Here is a 16,460-nt window from a genome sequence, read left to right as displayed (position 1 = left end):
GAATTTTTAAAAGTTAAACCAAAAATTACAAAAAAAAACAAGATAAATAATACACTATAATACACTTCACATGGGCCGAAGATTTCAGACGGTGTAGGATTTTTTTCGCCACAGTTGAGAACAGTTCCAAAATTATTCCAAGCAACTTGTCTCGATTATAGACATCGAGAATAAAACGATCAAAACGGCAAGCACATGTGTGTGTGGAGAATCCTCTCGGATTTAGACTCCATTTTAGTCAAAACGGCAATTCCAGAAACCGAACGAGCTAAGCAGATTTGCTCGCAGGTCAATCAGTTTGGCTTTATATCAATGAAAAGCTATATATTCTTTGCAACAGACTGTTGACTAGCTGAAAAGCTGCTGAATTTATTCAAGTGTGACGTCTCAAAACTGTTTTCCTCTACTTAAGAACACTAAAGAAGGTCATCTGACTACCAATTTTAAGCTGTAAAACAATTTGATCAAGCCTCAAAGTTTTAACAAATTTACCAAATATGTAAACTAGAAAGTTTAGTAGAGACTTTTTACGCTTACTTGGAGTTGAGTTAATCAAATTGGTATCGATTTTTTCGAAGTTTCGAGAGTTTAGTTTAGTTAGCTTAGCCCAACTGGTTTATATTTCGGAAGAAAATTTTGTGGATGAAGGTCTTATGACACTAATTTTTCGAAAATTTGTCAAGAATATCTATGTAAACGAAGGCATAATAAACATTTGGAAAGTAGCGCTTTAAGCTTTGAGCTTCTACGAAATTCAGTTAACCAGAAAGTTATGGGTGTTTGGAGAAGATAAATAAAAATTTTATTCTCAAAGTTTGGAAATTTGCTTTTCTGAGCGAGTTTAAACGTCAAGACAAAAGTGTTAAGATAAAGCCGTTCTATTAGATAGCTTTTTGTAGTTAATCTAATTGAATAGGTTAATTTTTTAGGATTCAAAAGGCATTTTCTAGATACTAAAGCAAGGCCGGTCTTATTCTTTAATAATGCTCGGCTGCTAACATAATGCTCGCACTGAAAATAGAGCATATAATAAAGCAGCTATTAGTGAGTTCCATAAATTGGAAAATAAGTAGTTTATTAGACAAACCAATTGTCATCAATCCCTTTTCATTTTATTCGCTTTATTTGAAGAGCTTTAAACAGATTAAATAAATTGCTTGCCTTCTACGTGCAAATTATATTTGAAGTAACATCAACATTCAACGCTTCTCCAACGCCAACAAAAGCTCCACAGAAAGTGTCCGACAACCCAACATTTGTGGTTAACATAAAATAAATCCAGCATTTTTATTCCACTGGGTCATTAAAGGCGCACTTACAACACCGCCATATGTATTTTTGGCTATGTGGGCGTCAAGCTTTATGTCACAGCAAAACTAACATGCGTACATACAGAGTTGCACAGGCCAGTGCGTTGACCGCAAAGCCCGGTGCAAAAGGGATAACTAGTAAGGGATAAATTTGCAAGTGCCAAACTATAAAAGATAAAACTATATGGCTGCAAAACTATGGTTGGCGGAAGAGTGGAGTGTATGTATATACAAGTATAATACATACAAGTATGTATATGATATATCACCAAGTGGCTGTTTTTGCGGCGCTGCGGTTAGTAGGCAATAAAATTTGATTGATGACACGCTGTTTTTTTTTATTTTGCATACATTTTTTAAACTAAATGGCAAAATGGAAAGAGTATGTATGAGCTTTCAACCAGATTAACAGTTATGACAAAGCAAATACATGAAAATAATTGATAAATTTTAAAAATATTTAATTAAAAAAAAAAAATTTGTTTTGGTTTACTAAAATAAGTTAAAATTCACCGGCACAAAATTCCGCTCACTCTTTTTTACCCATTTTCTCTCTTCAATAAAGTTAAATTATTTAGCTCACTCTTTTCATAGCGTGAAAACACTGATTGAATTTCCAATAAATTGCTTAGCAAAGCATTGCATAAATTTTATGTCCCACATTTCCTTCCGTTCGCACTTTCGCAGTTGCACAAACAGCAGTTATCTTGTAATAAAATAATTGTGAAGGGTGCTGAGAATGTGAGAGAAAAAAAATTTTATATAAATAATTATTTTGCAAATAAAAAAAATTTTCGTGTGGAAAAACTTTAAAATTTAGATCCTTAATTTTATTATAATACTTTTAAAATTTTTGTATTATAATAATTGTTTTGGTAAATATTATAAATATTTCACTGGAATTTAAAAATTGGGGCAAAAAGCTATTTTAATTTTCATTTTGACAACACAAACACTGACATTTATTTATTTTTTCATTAAACCAAACATACTTAAGAGTTAGATCTTTAATATTGTTATTTATTTATAAATATCTAGCTTTGCAATATTTTATTTATTATTTATAGGAAAATTTTTGAAAAAAAATTTTAAACTTATATATTTATTTCTAAAATAATAATATATATAAATATATTTCTAAAATAATAATAAATATTAATATTAAATATTTAATATGAAAAAAAAAAATAAAAATAATATTAATATTTAATTAAATAAAAAAAAACCCAAAAAAAATTTAATCAAAGTGCGCAAGATGCAGAAATACCAAAGAACATGGCTTAATAAAGAAAAAAATAAAACTAATTAGTTTTTCTAATAATAATTGTGATACATAATTTTTTTAATTCCATTTACAAAAAAGTAATAATAATAAAAATTAAAATAAAATATAAAAAATTTAAAATTTAATATAAATTAAAAAAAAAAGTTTATAAAATTTTCAAATAAAAATAAAAAATTGCAAAAAATTTAAAAAAATAAATATGGTTTTTTTTAAGTAAAATTAAAACTACAATTATTATTCAAAAATTCATGAAAAAGTTAAAATAAACTCGAAAATGCTAAAAAGCAGTATAAACCTCTTATAATTAGTATAACGCCTCCATAAAGGTACATTCAAGACTTTATCTTGAGCATGGTTGGCTTTTAAATTTCAATCGATTTTATATGAAATAATTAGAGCAAATAACTCCACAAACAATTTTTTATGAGTTCAGCGGTAATATATAAGAAGAAAAAAAATTTACCTCAACTGCACAAAAGCTACCCTAAACAGATGCATTTTTTAAAGCATTAAAGTGTAAAAACAGATTTTAAGCTTGATTTTGATAGGACAGTTTGTACGCCAGCTTTATGCTATAGTGGTCTGATATCGGCGGTTCCGACAAATGAACAGTCTCTTGGGGAGAAAATGGCGTATGCGAAATTTCAAATCGATATTGATCGTTTATAAATGCATTTAATATACCCTGTTCAGGGTATAACTATCTCTTTTTGAACTTTCGCTTCATCTATTCTCAGTGCACAAAAACTCGCCATGCAGCAAAACGTCGAAATTGTAACTAACGACTTACTCACGCAAAGCGGAAATAGACAACTTCACGCCAACTCTGCGCAGCATGAAACACTCCACACTTAACTGAAGTAAATAAAAGAGAGAAACAAAACCCAATTGTGTGGTGGTGGCAATAAGTGCAGCATAAATATAATAAAAATCGGAAGTTAGGGGAATATCTTTTGTTTTTAATTAAATTTCCGATACTTGCAGTTGAATCCGCTTAACAGCGTTTAATTAAAAAGTTGCTTGGCTTTCGCGCTTTTGCCGTTTCGCTTTTTGAGCATCGACGACGACAGGCATGCCAATAGTGCACGAAAGGAGCAAAGCAACACGAATACGCGCTTAGCGACTTACAATCAATGATGTGGAAAAGTGTATTGAATTGTAGCAATGATCAGAAACGGAAATAAAGTAAAATTAAAAGTAGAAGAAAAAATGTACGACAATAACTTTTAGCAAAGAACTCGCCTTTGCGTAGCTGTTACTTGACTTTTTGCAGCTACTGTCAGTAGTAGTTGCAATTCCAACAAAAAGCATTTGAAATAGATAAACAAGTTGTTGCAAAAATATCTTTATCAAGTGCTTCAAAAAAACTAAAAAAAAAACAACAACATTAAAAATCATAAACAGAAAATCTCAATTTCGAAAGCATCGAATATTATATTTCGATCATAAGAAAATGTTTTTTGAGTAAAAATATATTTACAAAAAAACTCCCAAGATGTTCGAAAATTTTACTGTAACGAATTTCCAATTCTACCGGTCCTGTTTATTCTTCTAAGAAAAAGGGGTGTGGAACTTGACTAAAGAAAATTTGCAGTTTTCTACTATACTTTTTTTTTCTCTTTCATTTGCTATTTTTTCCTGTTGCTTACAACAGTTTGACCGCTAGCATGTAGAGGGTGTGGAACCAGTCTATTTTTCGATGAATTCAGGGTGTGAAATTTGACAAAAGAAAAAGTTCGAATTTAAGAAGCTTCAGCAGTGCTACTCTCTCTAAGTACTATACACTCTTTTTCGCTTTTATTCTATATTTTTCCTTTTCCTTGCTGTTGCTAAGATCCAGTTCGATCGTCAGAATCGAGATGGTTTAGAGTCAGTTTATTTTTTTTATGATATAAATAAAGAGTGTGAAACTTTACTAAAGTGAAATTTCTAAATTAAGAAGTTTGAGCAACTCTCTCTCTTTATCTTTCTAATACTCTTTCTCTTTATCATTTTCTACCATTTTCCACTTTTCCTATCTTTGTCTCCATATAATTTTCTTTGCTTCAGCGATCACTATAAAAAAAATTCCATCAGCGCATGTCTTTTTCTCTCCCGAGCTTTAACATTATCCTCCATTCATATACTTGTATATATTCCAATTGCCAGAGTCTCTCTCAAAACAATATCAAATTATTTATTTTATATTTTTTCTTTACAGAGCTTGGGCATACTCGCCTCCATACCCGCCGGTCTACTCATATTATCGCTCTTCGGTCTGCTATTATATCTGCTGACACGTTGTTGCGATCGTAAGCCACGCAAACCGAGCGCACAGCGTTGTCAGAGTTGCACATTAGTCATAATTGCATTGATGACATGCGCGGCTATTGGTTTGGGTAAGTAGTTAAATTAAAAAAATTGATAAATATCGAAAATTAAAAAAATAATAATACGATCGTAAAATTAATGAGAATGAAAAAGAGTGCAGTTAACCTAATGGATATGTAGCTTGGCAGATTAGAATTAAACTTTGACTTTGAACATAAGGAAGTACTTAGTTGTGTAAATTTTAACATATAGAGGGCGCTGTGCGACTTGAACACCAATCAAGTTGTAAAAGTTAACCAAAGTGCCTGGATATTTGCTACCAATTTCATTCGTCAGATATTTTTGATATGAAATTCTCAACTAGTTTTAAAAAAGATTTTTATAGAAATTTAATACGTAGCAAATAATAAGCAGCAAAAAATAGTAAAAAATTAATGACTTAAATTCACATATGTTACATAACATCTTAAAGTTCAAACTATCATACCTTAATCTCGAATTAGTGTGCATATTATTCTTATTGGAAAGAAAAACATTTTTTTACCTTTTGCCATTTTATTTTCATACCACATACACACATAAAATATGTCATGTAAAAGATAAGATTTTCATTGGATAATTGCCAGCGTAAATATTTGGTAGATGGTGCATTGCAGCAACAACAAAAACAATTTTCACGAAAACATTGTAAATAAACGCAGAAAAACAATTTCGTGTACAAAAGTATACTCTGCATGTGACCGAAAAGACAATTGTGAAAAAAGCGAGTGAAAAAAGAAAGCAAAACGAAGATAAAATTTAAAAATAAATTGAAAAGATAAAAATAAAAACCAGAGCACCAAAAAATAATAGCGGCACCAGGTTAGACATAAACAAAACTGCGTTAGCAGTGCGCAACAACAAATGCTGCAATTTAGCGCTGCAGAAAAAAGTGAAAACAAAAAACCAAAACGCACATAAATTCGCACAAAGTAAGACCAGCCTCTCGTGCACTTAGTATAGAGGTTAACGACTGTTTTGCTGTCATTGTTAGTTGTTTTTGTTGCCGCGTTTTGCTTTCCTTTACAACCTTTTTCTACGCTTCTCTTGCACCTTTTACTTTCACGTTTCAAGTATTTACCTCAGTTCCTCTTTTTTACGGTTTGTAGTTTGACAATTTTATCGTCACTCCCACATCTTGTGCATGCGTGAGTGTATGTGTGCGAAGTCATTATTTTTTGTGTTTTCTCATGCATTTTTATCAGATAAATAAAAATAGGAGTTTTTTGTAGCATACTTTAGGACGCACAGCCAACTAGTGCGCCTGTGTTGGTAAGATTTAGTGCTGTTATTGTTGTTTTGGTGAGATTAATAACTCTACTCTGAATATATGTGCTTAAAGTTGGCGCAGAAAAGTTGCATAGTTTTAGGCGCTTCAGTAAATTTAATTTTCTTAATTTGATTATTTAATGCTTCAATTTAGAATATTGTAATATTATGAAAACATTAAGTACTTTGACAATTGAGCGTGACTTTTTTCATTGCCTACATTTAGGCGCATTTATATATACATATTTTTTTATTTCAATTTATTCCTAACCAAAAGTTGTTAGCAGAACAATAGCTGTACTATATTCTTTAAAATTCCAATTTTACAAACCTAACGTTAGTCAAGCCGTTATGTTTGTATTGCTGTATAATTACTCTTGCGGTTTTCTTTGACTTTTCTCATAGCAAATGCATTTAATTGACTATAATTAATAGCAGACATTTTATTTGCAATTAAACTTTTGACATTTGCTTGCGCCGACATGCATAATTGGTGTGCAATTATTGCGACAACAACAGCAATAAGTAGTAGAATTTGCAAGCAATCCGGTATTTAACGTTCAATTGGAGAAGATTCAATACCATGTGGAGAAACGGTGGAAGCAAACGAAGAAAATAATTTAAGCAAAATATAAATTGTTTAAAAATAACAAATTTCTTGCATAAAAAGAAATGTTTAAAAAGTTTTAAATTAATTTTAAACAATTTAGTATTCTAAATTTATAAGTTAAAAATTTTAAATTTAAAAAAGTGAAATATATTTTATTCTAAAAAAATTTAATTCTGTACGTCATAATTTATGTTAACAAAATGTGCTTTTACTTAAAGAAATATAAAAATAATAGAAAAAGTAATTTAAATTTAAAAAAAGAAAAGAAACATTAAATTAAAAAAAATCAACAACTTAAATATGAAAAAAGCAATCAAAAGTAATTTCATTTAAAATTTAAAGAAACTGAATTTTAAATAAAATAAAACAATAATATAATAATCAAAAGAATTTAGACGTTCAGTTAAAAATAATTTATTAGAATAAAGAAAAATTTTAATTTTAATTAAAGAAATTACAAAAAAAAATTAAATCTAAAATAGCTTAAACTAAAAAAATAGGTTTCAGTTAACAATTTAAGAAATTTAATACCACAAATTATAAAAAAATAAAAATTTCAAAACTTAACAAAACAAGATATGTAAAATTTAAAAATGAATTTGAATCAAATTTAATTTAATTGCAGAAAAAATAAAAAATTTTAAATTTATTAAAAAAGTAATAAAATAAATAATAATAATAAAATAAATTTTTTTCAATTAAAAATTTTAAAATCATAAATAGTCAATTAGATAAAAAATAATTAATGTAATATTTAGAAACGAAATTTTTTATTTAAAAATAGCCGAAGTTCAAAAAATTTAATATATTGTTATATATAAATAATTATAAATAACGTTTAAAAAAATCAAAATTAAATTAAATTTTGATGAAATGAAATTTAAATTAAAGCAAAATTAACAATTTAAACTAAAAATAAATAAAAGTTATATTAAAGAAATTTTAATATGTATTACATAAAACAGCATCATAACTTCAAAAATAGAAACTCCCTTAGTTGAGCTTCAAATTTTTTTAAAAATCGACAATTTAAATTATATAATATTCAATTTAAAAAATTATTTTATTTAAAACAACAAAAAATTAAAAATCGTCTTCAAAGTATTAATATTGTGAAAGAAAATATGTTTTATAATAAATAAAAAAAATCTATTTAAACTAAAAATTATTTATTTGAGAAGTTATATTAAAGCAACATTTTAAGATCTCATATTTAATTAAAATTTAGAAACTAAATTTTTGAACTTAACATTTTTTGAAAATCCGACAATTTAAAATATATAATATGCAACTAAAAACCAATATTGATTTTGTAAAAAAATGTATATATATATATAAAATAAAAAAAAATTATTTAAATTAATAAGAGAATAAAAAAAATTACTAATGTTATAATAATAAAAATAGAAAAAAAATGTATTTAAAAAGAATTTTTTTATTAAAACCTGACTTAAAAGTATTAATTTTGTAAAAAAAAAGATATTTTATAAAAAATATATTTAAATCATTTAAATGAATAATATAATAAAAAAATGTATAATTTAATAAAAAATATAAATTATTCACACTTGAAAATTTTATAAATTTAAATATGCAAAATATTTCATGATGTTAATTAAAAAGTTGCAAATGTATTTTAAAAATTATCTATGTTAAAAAGTCTGGACGCAATTTTACTTAACACAAAAAAGAAAAACTTAAAAAAAATAAGAATAAAAAATATTTAAACTTAAAAAGCTAAAGAAATATTACAAACTAAATTTAAATTTATTAAAAATCAAATACAAAGTTTAAGTTAATTTAAAATAATTATTTTATTTTAATTAAAATATTAGGATAAATACTAAGAAAAAATTAGAAAAATATTAAAATTTTACAAGCTAAACAAATATTACAAAATAAATGATCTAACGTTAAACGAAGGACGTTAAACACTTTTTTTTATTAGTTTAACAAAATAATAATAAATAAAATTTAAATTTATTTTGTAATATTTTTAGATCATTTATTTTTACTACTTTTTTCGTTAACTTTTTATATATAAATATTTATATATAAGTATTTTTACAATTTTCTTTTTTTTACAATATATTCCAATTTTTTTTTATTACTATTTTTATTCAGTAAGTTTTTATTTTTTTATGTTTATTTAGTATAAAATAAAAAATATTCCAAAAAAAAATTCAATTCCAACGTCCAACTGTATTTCATTTCTTATCAACTCATCACTCTATATCAGCTCTTCATTATTTCAACAAAAGCTATGTATGTACTCTCAATTCGAGTTTTTTGTATATTTCTTCTTACGCCGCTTATTGACTTTAGTTCTTTGCACTACTTTTTCTTAAAATTTTCTAACAAGAAAATTCACAAACACACAGAGCTTCACACACATAGACACTTGTAGATATAAGAGCTTTAACGCCTATACTCACCACTCTCCTCCTACCGCTGCCGTTGATCTGTCGCTCATCTCACTTTTGAGTGTAAATTAATTAAAAGCTTTTATTGTGCTTGTCAAACAACACTAGCAGCAGTAGTAGTGGCAGCTGCTGTTTGTTATTATTGTTGCTTTTCGTATAAACTTGTGTTGGCTGCGGCTAATACGTTAACAGCAAGTAAATTCTCGTTATAGTAATATGTGTGAGTGTGACAGGATTGTACATATGTACATACATATGCAGCTGACTACTTCGAAGATACAATAGATATGCCATGCTAGTTATATTTTGCTTTTCAAGCGTGTCTCCATTTTAGAGTATATAAATACTCGAGTATATATTTATTTTTACTTCTGTGTTTTCTTTATTTTCTAGTGTAAACCAAGGATTGTGAAGCCTTTTCGCATTCCGAGCTCGGTTACTTGATTAACCTGCTTGTGGTTCAACTATTTTTGCTCACTTTTTTGACTTGCCATAAACTATTCCAGCTGTGCTGTAAATGAACAGCATGACTGATGAAGCTTTTCGGTTAAATAAGTGGGGAGAAACTGCTGAAACTAATTGTGACAGTTAACAAGCCAAAAATGAAAAAGAGAAAGTACAATTAAAAAAATAAAAAAATAGAGTATAACTGCTCAAGTTTATTTCGGCTGACTCTCTAGAGCAGGCTTCAATGCTTTCAAATGGTGAAATTTTATGGATGACGGAAGACTGTTTGTGTATTTTTTCTAACATTTTTTCATTTAACTCTCTCCTATATATACATATGGCTTATATATCTGTCAAATCAATGTGGTATCGATGTCCGGAAATGCATACTTTTAGGAGCAAGGTCGATTTTTTTAGAAACCTAGCTAATATTAGTTATTAGTAGAATTGAGAAATTAGTAAAATTTTGTTGTTTAAGTTGTAAATTGAGCAACATTAAATTTTACATACTTTTAGGCGATATATTTTTAACAATTTAAAAATTCCATAACTAAGAAATTATGAGTTTAGTAGAATATATTTATGTTAATTTTATTTTAAGAAGAGTAGAGTAATTTCTGTAACGAGAAATAAGTAATTGCTAGTTTTGTAAGGAAGATTATAAATAAAAGATAGTTTATAAAGAAAACATTGCATAGCTTTCGTATATCTGAATTTTTTTTTTATGCAGTGTAGTGTTAATAACTTATTTTAGAAAAAAACTAATAGTTCATGATCAGAAACTACTGTTTAAATATAAGATTTATTGCGTCATAAAGAAAACGTTGTATACTCTTAGGAGATTTCAAATATTTTAGTAGAGTGAAGTGCAAAAATCTTCTTTGATAGAAGAACATTGATAATTAATTGTTTATAGACTCAAAAGCTTTATAATTTATTATAAAATGTTTTACGTTATAAGAAAAAGTTTGCATATTTTTAGGTTGTTCTTTGAAAAATGCTTGAAAACCTCTTACGTGCCTTTTTAACAACCCCTTAACACCTAAAATGTGTTAGTTACCACAAACTGCATACTTTGTACCTCGCCCAGCCTCTTTAAACTGTTACGTCAACTAATATTTAATGAAAACTCTAAATGTTTGACATTAAATTTTGCATAACACTTGCAGCAAAACGTTGCACGCACATACAGCTGCATACTTTTACACATACGCTATTTATATTTGCAAAATATCTTTGCATGTTTTAAGGGGCTGCGCTTGAAACGCAATCAACTCGTTTGACACCCATAAACTAACAACTACTCGTGTCTAAAAGTTATGATTTATAATATTTTTAAGTTAAAATATGGTTATGCTCGTACACAAGCACTGCTGCGCATAAAAATATGCAACATAAATTTGACGTTAACATGCATGCGCAGGTCTGTATGTGTGTCTGCCAGGCACAATCTCGGACGCGCGCACTATTCTATTGCATATTTCATGCACTAACACATGAAAATGAAATTTCTGTATAAGTTTACAGCAAACTATATGGTATATGTAGATGTTAGCGCGCACAAATGTATGCTAACCGCCCACTGCATGCATTAAAAACATTGGACAGTATTTAGCACACACACAGAGAGAGAAATATATTTATTAAATGCTTGTTATGAGTACGTAAGAGCTCTCATGAATTGCATTATGTTGCGTATCTGCAGGCAGCATACGTTCCACCATACTATACCATACTTATTCTGCATACCGAATGCTGTGAAAAGTTATGTTGCATGTTGCAAAACTTTGTTACCTACACAGCATATACTCGTCGTTCGTTGAAGTTCACTCAAAATTTTATTGATAATTAAAACTAAGTGTATAGAAATTACGAACTTCATAAGCCACAAAAGGTATACTAAAGTTTTCAGTTGAAGTCGTAAAGCGAATGAAGAATGTTGCAGCCAGTGTAAATACTGTAAAATGCTCGTTTAACTTAAGTGAACATTACATTTCCTGACTACCACGATTGGAAATTATGTTACATGCATGCTTTAAACATACTTTTAGGCATGCATAGTGCATACAAGTAACGCTTAAAGTAAAGCCATACAAAATCCGCTACTCTTAGGGAGTTACTAGTTTAGTAAATAGTTTAAAGTTATAAATCAGAGCACATCTAATGCATCTGCGTCTTACTAGCTCCACATAAATATTGGTTTTAGACCTAAAAGCAGATTTCGCTTAATGCATATCAGTGATAAATGCGTCCTGATATTGCATACGCATATTACTTGACCTACATTTTGCGTGCAGCAAGGGGTGCGCTGTAGTTTGCTAGTTCATTTCTGAACATATGTGAATTTTTGGTTTACACACCGGTATGCCTCAAACTATGCAAGCATAACGCTGAGGTAAGCCTAGATATGCATCTGAAAAGCCTGTATTTACTGAAAGCACTCAGCAAATTATGCGCAAACTGCACTTATTTAAGTGTCAATTATGTAGTAATGCATATATGTAATTATCAGAATTTTTGCTAGTATATACATTTAGACGTGTACTCAAGAATACCTAAATAACCCAAATCGTAGCATTAAATTTTAGAAGTATAGCAGTATACTTTTAGGGGAAAGTTTTATCTAAAAAATAACTTTAACAAATTTGAAATATAGAAAATTAACGTAACCAACTTCTCCAACTGCCTTCGAACACACATAATTTTCAAAGCTTTTCGCCTGAAAATATGCAACGAAATTTACGAAAACCAACTGATATAATTTTGAGTAGCCCAAATAAGAAAAATACCAAAAAAAACTTCTCTAACTGCCTCCAAAACACCTATTTTTTAAAGTTTTTCGCCTGAAAATATGCAACGAAAGCTTAAATTAGAAAAATATACAAAACACGGCTTAGCTGAGCACAGTTCGCTTTGCCCAAAGGTATGCTTTTTTTTTAAATAACAGCTGTATTATTTACTACTGCCGGTGAAGAGTACTTCATCTTTTTGTTAGTATAATTGAAATCAAAACTTTACTTTCCAATTTGCCACCGAGGTTGTCAAGTTTTCCTGGGTCATATACTCTAATATGATGCACAGTTTTAGGCGTTCAGAAATAAACAAAAAACCTGATATATAATATATTTAATAACACAAAACTTTATATCAACTATTATTGAAAATATTAAGTTTTATTTCTTTCAGTTTTTAAATATGGCAATAAATATCAATGACACTTAAAAGTATCCAATGCAATATTCGCTTTAAGTAATCTAAGCTACTTTATCGCAGTACAAAGCTTGTCAATTGATTGTGGCAATGCCACAGCTATGCATTGCATAATCTAATCAACTCAATGCACATAATAGCGCTTAAAAGTATGCTATTTTGCGGTACTTTTTCATGCACTCTCTTTTATTACCAACTATGGATCTAATGCAATTTGGTGTCAACTCATTTCTTAATATTTTTTCTTTCTCTCTCTTGCCTCTGCAGGTCTCTACGGTAACGATGATTTCCACAATGGCCTGCTGCAGGCTTTTAGTTCCGGCAAACAAGTCGAAGGACTCGTGCTCAATTTAAAAAGACAGGTAAGTCTAGCGATAAGTATATTGACATGTAAGACATGAAATTACTCGCGAAAACCGCACTGTTGCTGGCAGCTGATCCCAACATACTACAGTCGTCTGATGCGACAGTAATTTTGTCATTTAATACGTAATTTCATATTAACCCAATTTACTTTGTGACCACAAAATGTAAGAGTAAAGAAAATGTCGTAACACAGATGTAGGATAAGAAAATGTATATGAGTAAATGTGTGTGTGTGTGTGCATAAAAAATGTCATAAAAGCTGTAAAAAGTTGAGCTTGTATTTAAGTAGATGTGTGTGTGTGCATAAAAAATATCATAAAAACTGGTAAATAGAGTTGAGCTTGTATTTGAGTACAGCATGTAATGCCAATGGCGTTCATTGCATTAAGGAAATACAGTTTATAGTCGATAGGTGGCGTTGTATGCAGCTTGCCACTACCATAATCTTATTCACTGGTCATCACCAAAAGAGTCAAAGGGGTAAAATGGTGTGGAGTAAAGCTTTAGTGTAGTCTTTTAATATAAACATAAATATATTCGTATATAGCGTAGTGCACTTTTAGGCGCATTGTATATGGAAATTAAATCTCCAACCATTTAGTGTTTAAAATTTGACTGCACTGAATTCTCTTTTAAATTTTTGACCTCAATTTACGGCTTTTGCGTTTATACAATACACTATAGCATACTTATTGGCGCTTTCCACCAAAAGCAAGTACTACATCTTGTCTTAAGCACGCATATGTGCGGATTTTCAGCAAGTGCATGTGCGTGTGACTTATGGAATCATTGAGTTCATGCATTTTGTTGTTATTTTTTTGAACAAATTTAAACTCGCTTAACTCCTTTCGAGTAAAATAAAAAGAACGCAAACTCTGTTGGATACATATACCGCTGAATATATATATATGTATATATATATATGTGTATTTATTTATTTAACTTTGTGCATACCAGTATACCAACAAAATGCATACCCCATTAAGCAAACCGTTCCATTTATGTACATACACAGCCATGGCGTATAAGTAACATTTGCACATACTGCTTGCTTTTTAAGTTGGTGCATATATACAAGTAAATATGCAGCAAAACAGATATGTAGGACACGTTGCCTTATTTACTACCCCTTTATTTAATTATAAGAATGGAATTGTTGTGGAATTTCTTTTATAACGACGTTTTGAAGAAAAATTTTAGATAAAAAACGAAAAAAAAAAGTTTAAATAAATGTTTTGATAAAAGTCAAAAATTATAATCGTGTAGTTAAACTGTTTTTTTTTATATATAATTGTTTGACAGAAAAACATTTTAATACTTAAATATTTAAAATATATATGTAAAATAGTTATATAAAACAATTTTAAAACATTAAATTTCAATTAATGTAAGCGTTTTTATGCTTATAGAGTATATAGTCGGAGCAAACGTTTTACCATTCGATCAAATTTGAATCGGACTGAAATTTGTTTTTCACGTATTTTAGTAGATATTTTGCGCTTTTTCCGATTAAAGTTAACAAAGCAATATAGCGACTACAGATTACTACTTTCATAGCAGTTTTAAATTAGTTAATTATTGGTTTGAATATCCTCGAGTACAAACTTCATTTACACTAAGTCTAAGAGTAGTAATACCCTGTAAATTTCGCCTTACCTGCGGGTTGTGCTGTATCCAAGACCCAGCAGGCAATCAGCCGGAAAGCCATGAGAAATGATCACTTTCCGTAACATAAGCATTAAACTAACAGTGATTTGCGTCGAACGCCCCTCGCACAACCACCAACTTGTCATGTGTGACTGCCGAGCCGTTGCCAGCCATCACACGTCACGAGCAACGGGATATATTCTTTACGTTGAACGCACTAATGGCATATGTGGCGCACAGAAAAAGAAAAAAAAACTAGAAAAATAATGAAAAGCAAATGTACACACGCGCTTAAAGTGCGATTGCAGTGTAAAGCTATAGAGCAGAAAAAATAAATTGAAAAAAAAAATGCGATTGAAACTCTAAAAGCGAAAAGAAGCTGTGCGCCGCGCGGTGTGTGATGCGATAAAGGGCGGTGGAGTGTAGAGTGAAGCATTAAAAAATGCATTAACACAGCGCATTGCAAGGAGCTAAAAGAAGCTATTGCTAAAACAGCAACAATAATAATAACAACAACAAAAATATATTACAGAAAGCAAGCTCAGCGCTGTGATAAACTAGTTTAAGCAGCGGCTGAGAGACGTGCAGCGCGTTTGCTGAAGTTGTAAGGTCTTAATGATAGTTAACACACATGTATGCGTATATATGTGTGTGTGCGTATGTGCGCGCGCGCCCTGAAGAAGAGTGGCAGGCAAAGTATTGCAGATCCTTTGTGCGTTTCTATTTCACTTTTGCGCGCATTTTGCATGTGTGTGCGTGTCTGCTTTTTCTCTACCTTTCTTCTTTCTGCAAGCGCTTGCTTTTAAAATAGCATAAAAGCTGCAGCGAAAGTAGCAGATTCTCGTGAAAGCAGGCGCGTCCCAACTAACGCTTTGATGCTTTACACGCGCGCTGTGAATGGAAAACAGTAAATGTGACTTTATTTATGTTTTTTTTTCTCGCGTGGCTTTTTGTATGAAGAGCAGCAGGCACACAAGTAAAACCAAAATGAAAAAGCGTATACAATAACAGGTAACCGCTGGTTACAAGCACATATAATAAATAAATTCACGCGCATGGCATACAAAGCCACGCGCACACCCGCGCAGCATATTAAAAATGAACAAAAACAACTTTTATTTCTCATATGCATATGCACACCTTTTGTGCTGTATGTGCCAATGACCCAAAGTAAGGTGCAGCGCCTAAAAGTATGCAACTGGAAAATATTAAATGCATATATATATATATATATAGCGACCCAAAGTAATGTGCAACGCCTAAAAGTATGCAACTGAAGAATATTATATACATATAAATTTATATATACAAAAAGTAAGGTGCAGCGCCTAAAAGTATGCAACTGGAAAATATTAAATGCATATATATATATATATATAGCGACCCAAAGTAATGTGCAACGCCTAAAAGTATGCAACTGAAGAATAAGATCATATCAGGTTTATCGTGTATATGTGTATGTCTGTGTATATGGAGGGCAGCGCTCAACTTATATATATATGAAAATTAAGCGCACCATGAAATACCTGCTGGAAATTATATGC

At 29.7% G+C, this 16,460-nt stretch overlaps 1 protein-coding gene across 1 annotated transcript in view; it reads left to right on the top strand.

The window, feature by feature from the left end:
* The window catches only part of LOC106619599 (protein tweety), a 141,952-nt gene that overhangs the window by 74,438 nt on the left and 51,054 nt on the right, over nt 1-16,460 (top strand). The window contains 2 exon segments of the mRNA XM_014237782.3: nt 4,796-4,973; nt 13,171-13,265. Coding sequence (XP_014093257.3) covers nt 4,796-4,973; nt 13,171-13,265 — 273 coding nt within the window.

Source organism: Bactrocera oleae, chromosome 5 (genome assembly GCF_042242935.1).
Source record: "Bactrocera oleae isolate idBacOlea1 chromosome 5, idBacOlea1, whole genome shotgun sequence".
NCBI classification, from domain to species: Eukaryota; Metazoa; Arthropoda; class Insecta; order Diptera; family Tephritidae; genus Bactrocera; species Bactrocera oleae.
Note: the sequence above shows the minus strand (reverse complement) of the source record. Positions and strands in the feature narration are given on the sequence as shown.